Raw genomic sequence first — 11,992 nt, forward strand, 5'->3', positions numbered from 1 at the left:
ATCCAAATTGATTGGTATTGGTGTGAATTTCTATCTGTGCGCGTGTTCACGAATTTATCTGTTTTTCTTTCAATATAAACAATTCAATCAAGAAACAGATCTCTTACGTCTTACGGCTTCATATAACTTTTTTCGTGACTTGATTTGTCGCTTTAGACCGAAACATCTTGAAATTTCCTATGGAATTGACATATCTAGCATTCTTCCTAGGATTTCTATTGATTGTAGACTACATAGGCAATTGCGGTTTAATTTTTGAAACCTCACAAAAATAAAGCTATATCCGGTCAAATTTGAGAAAAATGTAGACATTGTTTGACAAAATATCAGAGAAGAATGAAAATCACTCCAAATTGTATTTTAATCTTAAAATTTTTCTTTTAATGTATGTTTTGTTAAATATAACTCTGAAATAATCGTTTGAACAACCAAACATCTTAATTGATCATAACTTAATTTCAGAATTTTCACTCAATTTTGCAAATTATGTGAATCAATCCGGGTAAAATTCGAGGAGTTTTCCAGGCAATCAAGCCGGACGAACTAGTTCCAAATTTTTCATTGAATATCCGCGCAAGTCCGGGAAGGGGATTGTATAAAAGAGCTTACCTTTTTTGTGGTTTACCGTAAATAGACAGAAGAAGTTTTTAAAGAACGAACACGGAAATTGACATGACATTTTCGGTGTCATAATAACCGAAAATGTCATGTCAATTTTCTTGTAATGTTTAAAATCAAACGAAAATTTTAGGGTAGTTTTAAACATATATTTACTTCAAAAATCAAAAGTAAAGTTAATCGATGGAGTCTTGAGTGTAAAAACGCATTTTCGCTTGATGCTCTCCATCAAAATCTTTACAGTGTCATCCAGTACCAGTTTCTCAGTTTTTTTTCCATTTTCTTGACATGTCTTTCTCGTCTTTTACTGTCTTCTTGCTCTTCCGAAGTTCCCGCTTCATTATAGCCGAGTACTGCTCCACCGAGTGCAGCTCCGGACAGTTTGGCGGTTTCCTATCCTTTGGAACAATTTATTTTTTATTTACATAGTATACCGTCTCACGACATAACTTGACGAACATTATTCCTAAAATTCACTCGGTCCATGGCAACCGTTCTCCAATTTCTTGGGCACCCCACGTTCACCTTTGGAACAAAATGGACAGAATTGGCCTCATACCACTCCAGAACAATTTTAGAATAGTGACATGATGTTAAATTTGGCCAAAATAGCGGAGCTCCGTCGTGCAGCTGCAAGAACGGAAAAAGGCGCTTCTCAGATTTGTAGATCTCGCTATTTACTGTGCCCTTTGTAACGAAAGGCTCACTCCTCAGTCCGCAAGAGCAGATGGCCTGCCAAACAAGACATTTGAAGGCTAACTTCGACATTTTCTTCTTCTTAAATTTGTCGTCCACATCGAATTTGCTCTTGCCGGTGAAAGACTCCAAGTCCGGAATTTTCTTAAAATCGACTATTATACACGTCTCGTCGTCCATCACACAGCAGCCATATTTTGACAGCCATCTTCTCGTAGAGCTTCCGTGCCCGGGTTTTAGCCGTCGATTTTTTCGGCTCAATGATGTTTTGGAAGTTCTGTACCTTGTATGTATGTAGTCCAGCTCTCTTCTTTACATTCGGGACGCAGCTCTGCGACATTGCCGATCTTTTTAGCCAAATCACGGCTTGAGGACGTTGGGGATTTGCTTTAATCATCCGCTTCACCTTTCCCTCCGTTTTTTTTTCGTTCTCCGGTCCCGGTTTTCTTCCAGCTCCTTTGCCGTTGCGGCTCCTGGAACCGCTTCAACACTCTGGAGACGATTGAATGGTGAATGTTCAACATTTTTCCCAACTGCCGGTGCGACAGGTCAGGAAATTCCAGGTGTTTGGAAAGAATTTGTTCTCTCGACTTGCGTTGGTTCACCTCCATTTTCGTAGAATCGAAAAACACGACTTCGAGTTTTGACAGCATGTACACAATACACGTCAATGAGAAAGTGTGCAAGATTTGGTTGATTTTTACCCAATTCACCTTTTCCTCTAATCATCGTCTTTAATTCTGGTAATTCTTAAATAGGCAGTTTTTTTCAAGTTTATTTTAAGAATTAAACTTCAATAATGGTGTTCATAGCTGAGTTGTGATTTAGGATTTTAAAGGGACCTAAGTTTGCCCGTTAAAATTGTCTGATTGCAGTACAGCTTGAAAATGCAATCTAAAGTTGACATCATTCGGCATATTTTGGAAACGATAAACGCGGAACACCGAAATCTGACAATTTTAGATATTCTGACTATCTCGAACTGAAAATAAAGTATTTTTTGTTTTGGCTTCTGCAACTCTCAGATTTAAGCTTATTAAGGGTCCCAGAAAAACCCTGCCCTTGAAAAAGGTTTCCGACGATCAAACTTTCAATACAGTGTTAGATTGACACAGTTTTGTTCGGGTGAGAGTAAAATTACGATTTTTTATCGTAAAACACGAGACACCTTATCTCGTAAACTGGCTTAAAATTGCAATGTGCCGGAAACTTTCTCCGTTAACATCTGAGTGAAGTATTTTATCTTCTGGTACGTATAATTTTTATCTCTGAGGAATGTTTCATATTTACCCAGACTAAGCCTAGCTACTTTCTTCAAAGTCTCATCCAGATAAAATGTTTCGCTGGAATTCCTCATCGCACATTCTTTCATGATCATGGACGCATTTTTGCATATGGTTTTTTTTTGTTTGAAGAGAGAACAAATCCGAACTCACAAATCATACTAATGATCCACAATCACAATCCGAGATTCACGCGTCTCAAACAGCGATGACGCCGACGTCCCTCGGCGCGCGTACACGCGTCACGACAGTTCCAGTCGTCGTAGTCGTTGTCGATCTGCCTTAGCGATACAAGAACCGATGAGGATCTGCACTTCTCAGATATGAAGGTATCCAATGTTCAATCCATCCATTGATATGCGTTCGGATGATGGAAAGAGGAGGTAACTCAACCATACAATTTCTGGATGACCAAACATGGCAAACCGGGCAAGGTCGTCTGCAGCGCCTGGAGACGACGACGCGACGATTACGCCTGAGGAACACTGCTGAGGTGACGCGTGAAGAAACGTCAGTCGTCGCCGTAATATCAATTTGTTACTGTTTCCACCACTCTCGGTATTACTCGGTTTGCCAGAGAACAACAGTTGCAGGGATTGTTGGAAAAAATCTTCGACTTTAAACCGAAAGGTTACGTGTCTTTAAGGCGTCAGGGAGAGAGATCTTCGGGCTGTTTTCAGTGAGTGAACTTGAAATTTTCACCGACCGTTTATGTTCGGACGAGAAGAGAGTGTTCGTTTTTTGAGGTTGGTTATGGTCGTGATCTGGGGACAATTATTTTTATGGAACTGGACAAGTGACTTTTGGTTTTTCAAGCAAAATGATGGAGTAATAAAAATATTTGTCCAGGGGTTGACAGTCAGCTGGATTCTCCAGCTTTCGGTCGGTACTTGAAAGAATCGCGCGAATCCTGTTCCTGATCAAGGAAAACCACTGCACTCTCAGTCAGACCTTCGCCAAGGACCCAGTCCAATTACTCGCTCAAGATTTAATCGATCCTGACTAATTATGCACATGTTTTATCTCTACATTATAGGTTTTATTGATATTTTATCTTACGATTTTTCTTCTTTCTCTCCTATTCAACAGGCCGAGTGCGTGGTATTTCGCGATCCCCCGATCCGCAAGTTTGTGTGTTCTGTGCTTTCTCGTTGTCTAGTGTAGTGTGCCAGTGCCACCGCAAACCGCTCCAAAATGGATGCCATCAAGAAGAAGATGCAGGCGATGAAGCTGGAGAAGGATAACGCGTTGGATCGCGCCCTTCTCTGCGAGCAGCAGGCCCGCGACGCCAACCTGCGCGCGGAAAAGGCCGAAGAAGAGGCCCGCCAGCTGCAGAAGAAGATCCAGGCCATTGAAAACGACCTGGATCAGACCCAGGAGGCGTTGATGGCCGTCAACACCAAGCTGGAAGACAAGGAAAAGGCTCTCCAGAACGTAAGTACCAGTTGAAGATTTTTTTTCCGAAAAAAACGGTAACTTTCGTGTAACGCAAACAGTTAAAGAAAATTCTTAATTTAAAATCAGAAAAAATTAAGACTTAACGTTCAAATTTAGATTTTAGAATGCAGACACAAATACAAATATGAGATTTGAATCAAATTTCAAATTCAGGTTTCCGATTTCAGATTTTAGATTCAGATTTCAGGATTCATATTCAGATTTCAGATTCAGATTTCAGATTCAGATTTCAGATTCAGATTTCAGATTCAGATTTCAGATTCAGATTTCAGATTCAGATTTCAGATTCAGATTTCAGATTCAGATTTCAGATTCAGATTTCAGATTCAGATTTCAGATTCAGATTTCAGATTCAGATTTCAGATTTCAGATTTCAGATTCAGATTTCAGATTCAGATTTCAGATTCAGATTTCAGATTCAGATTTCAGATTCAGATTCAGATTTCAGATTCAGATTTCAGATTCAGATTTCAGATTTCAGATTCAGATTTCAGATTCAGATTTCAGATTCAGATTTCAGATTCAGATTTCAGATTCAGATTTCAGATTCAGATTTCAGATTCAGATTTCAGATTCAGATTTCAGATTCAGATTTCAGATTCAGATTTCAGATTCAGATTTCAGATTCAGATTTCAGATTCAGATTCAGATTTCAGATTCAGATTTCAGATTCAGATTTCAGATTCAGATTCAGATTTCAGATCCAGATTTCAGATTCAGATTTCAGATTCAGATTTCAGATTCAGATTCAGATTTCAGATTCAGATTTCAGATTCAGATTTCAGATTTCAGATTCAGATTTCAGATTTCAGATTCTGATTTCAGATTCAGATTTCAGATTCAGATTTCAGATTCAGATTTCAGATTTAGATTTCATATTCAGATTTCAGATTCAGATTTCAGTTTCGGATTTCAGATTCAGATTTCAGATTCAGATTTAAGATTCAGATTCAGATTTCAGATTCAGATTCAGATTTCAGATTCAGATTTCAGATTTCAGATTCAGATTTCAGATTCAGATTTCAGATTCAGATTCAGATTTCAGATTCAGATTTCAGATTCAGATTTCAGATTCAGATTTCAGATTCAGATTTCAGATTCAGATTTCAGATTCAGATTTCAGATTCAGATTTCAGACTCAGATTTCAGATTCAGATTTCAGATTCAGATTTCAGATTCAGATTTCAGATTCAGATTTCAGATTCAGATTTCAGATTCGGATTTCAGATTCAGATTTCAGATTCAGATTTCAGATTCAGATTTCAGATTCAGAATTTATCCTGAGGAAATTCCAGCTTGCAGTCACTTTCAGATCAAAAACGATTTGTGTTTTGTGTATCCAACGTTTCAATCCATTTTGGATCTCCTTCAGGGACTAAAAATTATTTTTTAAAGTTATTTTTGGCCGATTATCAAATATTTGTTGTGAGAGGTTTACCAAAAAAGTGTCGTTTTATTGTTGTTAAATTTTTCTCGAATAAAATCCGAAACTTTTGCACTGTTTTCATTTTACAACTTTTGTTTATGTTGTTTCACACTTTTTAGGTAAACATCTCACAACAAAAATTTTGTAATCGGCCAAAAATAATTATAAAATGCAATTTTAGTCCATGAAACAGGTCCAAACCGAATTGAAACGTTGGATACATAAAAAAAATCGTTTTTGCTCTAAAACAGATTGAAAGCCGGAATTTCTCCAGGGAAAACAAAATATTCAGTCGATCTTCAAACTTATGTTTAGATTCAGAGCATAAGTTTGGGAATAATATTCAGAATCAAGATTTCCGATTTCTGATTGCTGATTTCTTATTTTTTTGTTTCTGATTTCAGGATTCTGATTTTTGTTTTTTATTTCTGGATTCAGATTTCTTGTTTCTTTTTTCGAATTTCTGATTCTGGTTTCTGTTTCCGATGTTTTTTAACGACTGTTACTTGAATTTAAGGTGATTTTTCGGCTTTCAGTCTGCTCAAATAGCAAAAACGACTATTTATTTAACGTTAAATAAATAGTCGATTTTCCTATTTGAACAGACTGAAAGCCGAAAAATCATCTTAAAAAAAGGTTTCTGTTTCTGATTTTTTTTTTCATTTCTGTTTTCTGTTTTCGATCTTGATTCTTATTTGTGATTTCTGATTTTAATTTTTGATTCTGATTCGTTTTGTGGTTTTACTTTATAATCTGATCCCCTTTTTTTTAGTTTTTATTTGGATTTCAGATTTTTTTTATTCCGATTTTTTTTTAATTTGTTGAATTGGAATTTGTTAATAAAAAAATAGATACGAAATAATTGTTAATTAAGTTTTTTATTTTTTCCTATGATATAATTGATTTTTGTTTGCGTTGCACGAAAAACAGCTGAAATGTTAATGTCATCATAATGAACCTAATGAAAGAAATGAAAAAAATGTTAAATGTTAAACATGCTTTGAAATTCTAGCACAGAGAAATTCTAGTAATTACATTCATCTGATAAGGATTTTTCTGTTCTGGCTGCATCACTCGTAAATAATTGTTTCAATGGGATCGGTAACAAGACCATATGTCCAGCTTCCTTTTATTTTTCAATTCTAACCCAGAAAATTATTATTGCAAAAAATTATATTTTCTGAGATGTTTTTAGACTAAACGTTTTTTATATTTCATCGTATTTAACCAAGTTAAGTAGCTAAGTTAGGGGCAAGATCTGCTTTTAACCGATAATAATTTAGGTAGGACATCAACTAGGTAAAAATCGAAAAAAGGAAAACGATTTCACGTTACTAAGTCTTGTCATAGTCCTCAACACGCTCCATCTGTCCGTGAACACCTCGAAATAATGAATGTAATTTGTAGGTACTTGCCGTTGCTCAATCAGCGCAGTTACGGTCGCGTTATCATCATTGAAAGACGACGATTGATTGACATATGCGCCACCTACTCATTACGTTACTCACTTCTCACACAAGGTTACTAAAAATGAGTGGCGTAGCGACAAGAAAAAAACCGAAAATGTCACAACCCGTCACAAATAAAATTTTGCAGAAGTGCCAAATTCGTTCCGGTGACACACCGAGGATGACGCATCACAAACATGCCCTTGAGCGTTTTCATTCAGAAAATTTAATTTTCTGTCCACTCATTTTTTTGTTTTGTTCTTTGGGAAAGAAACCGAAACCGAAAACCAAAAAAAAATGTGTGTTCAGAAAATTCTCGCAAAAATGCGGTCTCTGCTGCACCAATCAAAATGGCGTCCTAGATTGCTGCTGTCACGGTTTTGATCGGTTTGGGTTGGTATTTTTAGAAACAATGACAAAAAAATACAACAACGAGATACAAAGCAAATTTGAGTGCATCTCGCACTGCAATCAACGCAAAGGGGTGGTTGTTATCTAATGTTTGTTTTGTTGAAGTTGCATAATTTGGCATTGAGATTGATTGCGTTTTAAGTGTGGGATGGCATTTTTGCGAAGCAAAAATGGCGGCGACCTAGCAACCGTTATTATTTCGTATGAAAAACCAACGAAAAAAAAAATGTGATCATCGACGATTTTGAGTTTGTCTGGTCCCCTGTAGGAAGAGAAGAGTCATCCGATCCGTTGGAATAAGATATTTTTAGAACTTTATAAAGTTGAACTTGCTCGGGGTGCGAGTATGTTTTGGTTGCCGTTTGAAAAAGGGAAAATGGCGTCATCGTTCATGCGCGTTCGGTTGGTCGAAACGTGCTTTTCGGCCTGCTGGGATGACACATCCCAGCAATCATAATGGCCAGCTGTGATTGGAATGAATGATCAGGCAACATTTGCTGCCCGGAAAAGCGGAAAATTTGCCGGTTCAGCAAAACCGATCATCTCATCACCGGGCTAATTTTAACGTGGGCGGCGCATTTTGACGACAGTGTTTATTGGCGATATCGATGGGTGACGCCGGCTGACTGTCTGTTTTTTTCGGGAGATAACACCGGCACCCGAGGCGAGAAAACTAATGCTACTTAAGTGGAGGTGGCACCCGAGAGAAGAAAGAAGAAAAGCGACATTCCGATGGCAGCGACGGAAATTGCTGCTTGGGTCATCACCAGGAAAAAAGTAGAAAGAAAATGTTAGTAGTAGTTGTAGTAACAAGAAGCCGGCCGCCGGCTGATCACGAGTGGAAGTCATCCTCGGGGCGAAGGAGTTTCATTCATGAGATAAGTCCGACTATCCGGCACATTGTTGGAAGAGACGGGATGCAGTGAAAATCGCATCCCGTGCTGCTCCGCACACGCGAATAAAAATTGTATAATCAAATTAGAAAAACAAATTATTGGTGCACTTGCGGGTTACCGAACCAAGTATAATTTGCAATCTGCAAACCAAACCCTGTTGTGTATTATTGAAGTCTCGTTACAATCCAAGTACAAAGCAACATCGTTTTAGTTCTAGTCAAAATATATAGTTTATTTATTTTGAATGCAAGAATACAAAAGACGATGATTGGAGTGATATCGTATGGCAATCGGAAGCGCAGCTCGAACTGTTTCAACGGTAAGCATCGCTGGGTATCGGAAGGACGCTCGAATGGAGGAAAACGTTCGAGGAAGGCACGAAATAGTCAAACCGGCAACCGTCCGGCGACGGCTGCGGCCCCTAGCAGTAGTAGAGGTGTTTGCCACGAGAGAGCGCCCCTAGCTCTGGTAGACTGTGATCGCACCCGGGTAGTAAAATCAACTGTGGCAAAGCGAAGAAAGCAGCGCCACCAAAAGGCGGACCCGACAACCGTTAGACGTCTTCATTTGGCAGTGACAGCAGCAGAAGGAGAGAGCTGCAAAAAACAAGACCAAGACCAAAAAATATCATCAAGATCGACAAGTTTGGCAAGTTTGTCGGCCGATGGTGGTGGTGTTGAAGAAGCAGCAGCGGTTGCTAGTGGTGAAATGTGCGAAAATAATCCCGTTCCGTCCGGTGGCGGAGGATCGGGCAGGAAACGGGGTCACCAGCATCATCCGAGATTCGGGGGCAACAGGAAATCGAACGTTCCAGCGGAGGAAGTGATTGCAGCCCTGAGAGGAGCCATCGATTGCGGTGGCATCAATGCTAGCGGAATAATAATTGGCGGAGGAGGAATCGGAACAGCAGGCAGTATTAGTAGCAGCTCGTCGTCGTCGTCACTGGCCCTGCTCGGGATCGGTGGCAACAATAATGGCAGCAGCGGGCTGGTAAACACAGACAATGACGAGAATGGCAATCTTTGTCAGAATGTCACCGAAGGGGACGGCAAACTGCAATCGCCAATGGCAATCGACGATGAGAATGGCAGCGACGATGATGATGTTGATGATCTTGTAAATAATAATAGCTCCATTGTTGTTGGCCAGGATCTGAACCAGGAAGCAGTAGCGGCAGACCCTCACCCAGATAGTAAAAGTAAAAGCATACCACGGTTGGCTGAGAATGACGAGCTTATCGTCGAGGAACCAAAACAACAACGACAAAGCAATAGTCTAGTAGTTAGTAGTGACCTAAACAATAGCAGCGGCAGCATACCCAAAAGCAAGCTAATAGTGATAGACTACGAGAAGGAGCAGCAGAACCATGAGGGAAGCAAAAGTCCGTCGGAAATCAAGCTGGAGGAACCGTCCAGCGGTCAGGAGCTAGTCAAACAAATTAACAAAAAGCTTAAGCGCAGTAAAAAGAGTCCGTCCTCGGATGATTCCAGCAGCACAGCGGCAACGACGACGAGCAGCCGGAAAAAGTCATCCGGCAGCAGTAAAAAATCTTCTAAAACCACCACCAACGCCGATGGCAGCACGAAGCAGCGGAAAAAGGTTCGCTCCTCGACGGCGGCATCGGGGGACATCTCGAAGCTGGAACGGGCTTCCGGAGACGGTGCGGCCAACGAAGACGATCACATACCAACCGGGCTGGACGAGGCGGATCCGGATGCAGCCGAGTGGGCCAAACTGCGTTGCACCAGCGAGCGGACCGAGGTCATCGCCGAGCGAGAACACCGGAGGCAGAAGCGGTGCGCCGACTACCCGGGACTGGCCTTCGGACGATCCATCTTCAGCTCCGACACCATGATGAAATTCAACATCATCCGGAACGAACTGCATAACATCATGAAAACACAGTTGAAACGGGTAAGTTTTTCCAACGATTTCTAAGGCGTAAAATTCGCCAGCCCCTTTTTTTAAGTTGCCCCCTCCGAAAATCAAATCAAACGGGTAGGAGGAATTCGGAAGATTCAAAGCAAACAGGCAACTGGCACTTCCCGGCAACGTTATACAAACCGTGTGGAGCACATCTCTCAGATTTCCCCTCTTTTTCCCCTCGTTTTGACAGATTTAAGCTTTTTTCTTCAGATTTGAGCTTTCATCTCCTATGCTCTCAAGGCAAAAAAAGCTTAAATCTGAGGAAAAAAAGCTTAAAAACGAGATTCACCAAGACTTGTTTAAAAGATGTTGGTCACACGATACATAGACAAATCGTGTAACGTTGCAGGGATCTGGCAACTGGCCGTTAAACCCCCAAAACAGAAAAGTCGTTCAAAATGCACATCGCAGTCAAATGTGTGCGAGAACGTGTGTTATTTTTAGGGCAGGAAATTTTCCAAAAAAAATAATTCCACCCGAAAATGAAGTTTGCAAAGCGAAGAACGGTACATTTTTCGGTCGGTCGGTCCGACCCACACAAAGATGCCCCAAGATTTTGGTTGCCAGTTGGCTCGGGCTACCTCCCGAGAAAATCCAAGAAAAGAAAACATCACCACGAACCGCGAACCATTAACAACAAAAGCAACAGCAGCGAAAAAGCAACAAACGAGGTGCTCTCGCCGTGCCGTGCGGCCCCAAAAACCAAACCTGTGCTCTGGTTGTAGTTTTTCGCTTCCCTTTCGCTGTGTAAACACACAACAACGACGACGACGATCGCGCTTTCGCGATCGTTTCCATTTGTGGTGTCATCATCATCGCTCGTCTACTCTGTTCTTGTGAAGTCGTTTATGAATTGTAGCAAAACGACCGATCTCTCGCTCGAGACAGAAACAGAACGCAGGCGCACGATCTTTGCTCAAGCTCAATATCAATATCACGATGTTTAATCGTGAAAATGTGAAGGAAAATTTTCCGCCGCACCAAGCGTGTGACCTCGTGCGCGATTTTCTCTTCTCGCGGCGATCACTTCGGGATCGCCTTTTGTGTTCGGAAAACAACGAACGCGGGTTACTTCCGAACAACCCTTTTTTCTTGGCGTTTTTTTTTTTTGTTTTTGAAGACCACCGTGACACCCTCATCGGTTACACCGTTTTGAACTTTTTTAGGGGTGTCAGGTTGATTTACATTTTTATCAATTTCAAAAGCACCCCCTTAATAATCACACTTTGAGGCGTGCACCCATTTGGATGAAAATTGAAATAGAAAAAAAGGTGAGGCGGCGATAATCGGTTGTTTTCTTCTTGCTGCGCAAGTTTTTCGTAGAGTCGCCGTAGATGAAGATCATCAACAAATGGAGGAGGAGGAGAATGGCCCACGTGGAGCGCGTAATTTGAAAATGAAAAAAAAAACAGTAAGCAAGCAAAAAACTACGCCGCCAGTTGCGCAATTCGTGTTGCGCTTCTCGGATCGCGCTGGTGGTTTGCTGCAGATTAATGGCTCTAAGGGGGTAGTTTGCTACTTCCTTAAACAAAAAACGCCCTTGCTACGTAACTCTTAAGGTGGTTGTCGATTGCATTTGTTTTGTTGGAAGAAATTTTGGAAATGTAGTTAAAATTTGGTTCTGAAAATGCTCATAAAGGGTGTCCACGATGAAATGCCACACACAAAATTGATTCGCAAAATTCGAGTTTTCATCCGATTGCCATCAAATTTTCAGGGATGGAAGAATAACTGTCAAACTTCATTTTACCATTTTATTTACAGTCCATACGCAAATGCCCGCACCTTGGCCTTAACCCCGGCCATAAGATTCTGCACAACCTGTGAATC

General features: G+C 40.6%; 1 protein-coding gene across 1 annotated transcript; it reads left to right on the forward strand.

Annotated features, from left to right (window-relative positions):
• The first annotated feature begins 8,088 nt into the window (after positions 1-8,088).
• Positions 8,089-10,174, forward strand: LOC129753520 (uncharacterized). Its single transcript, XM_055749344.1, has one exon. The coding sequence runs from the start codon at positions 8,501-8,503 to the stop codon at positions 10,172-10,174; it is 1,674 nt and encodes a 557-aa protein (XP_055605319.1). The 5' UTR covers positions 8,089-8,500.
• Positions 10,175-11,992: the final 1,818 nt, after the last annotated feature.

Source organism: Uranotaenia lowii, chromosome 3 (assembly GCF_029784155.1).
Source record: "Uranotaenia lowii strain MFRU-FL chromosome 3, ASM2978415v1, whole genome shotgun sequence".
Lineage (NCBI taxonomy): Eukaryota > Metazoa > Arthropoda > Insecta > Diptera > Culicidae > Uranotaenia > Uranotaenia lowii.

Excerpts from the sequence above, each read along its gene's own strand:
- LOC129753520 (XM_055749344.1), top strand. The coding sequence starts at position 8,501 with ATGATTGGAGTGATATCGTATGGCAATCGGAAGCGCAGCTCGAACTGT.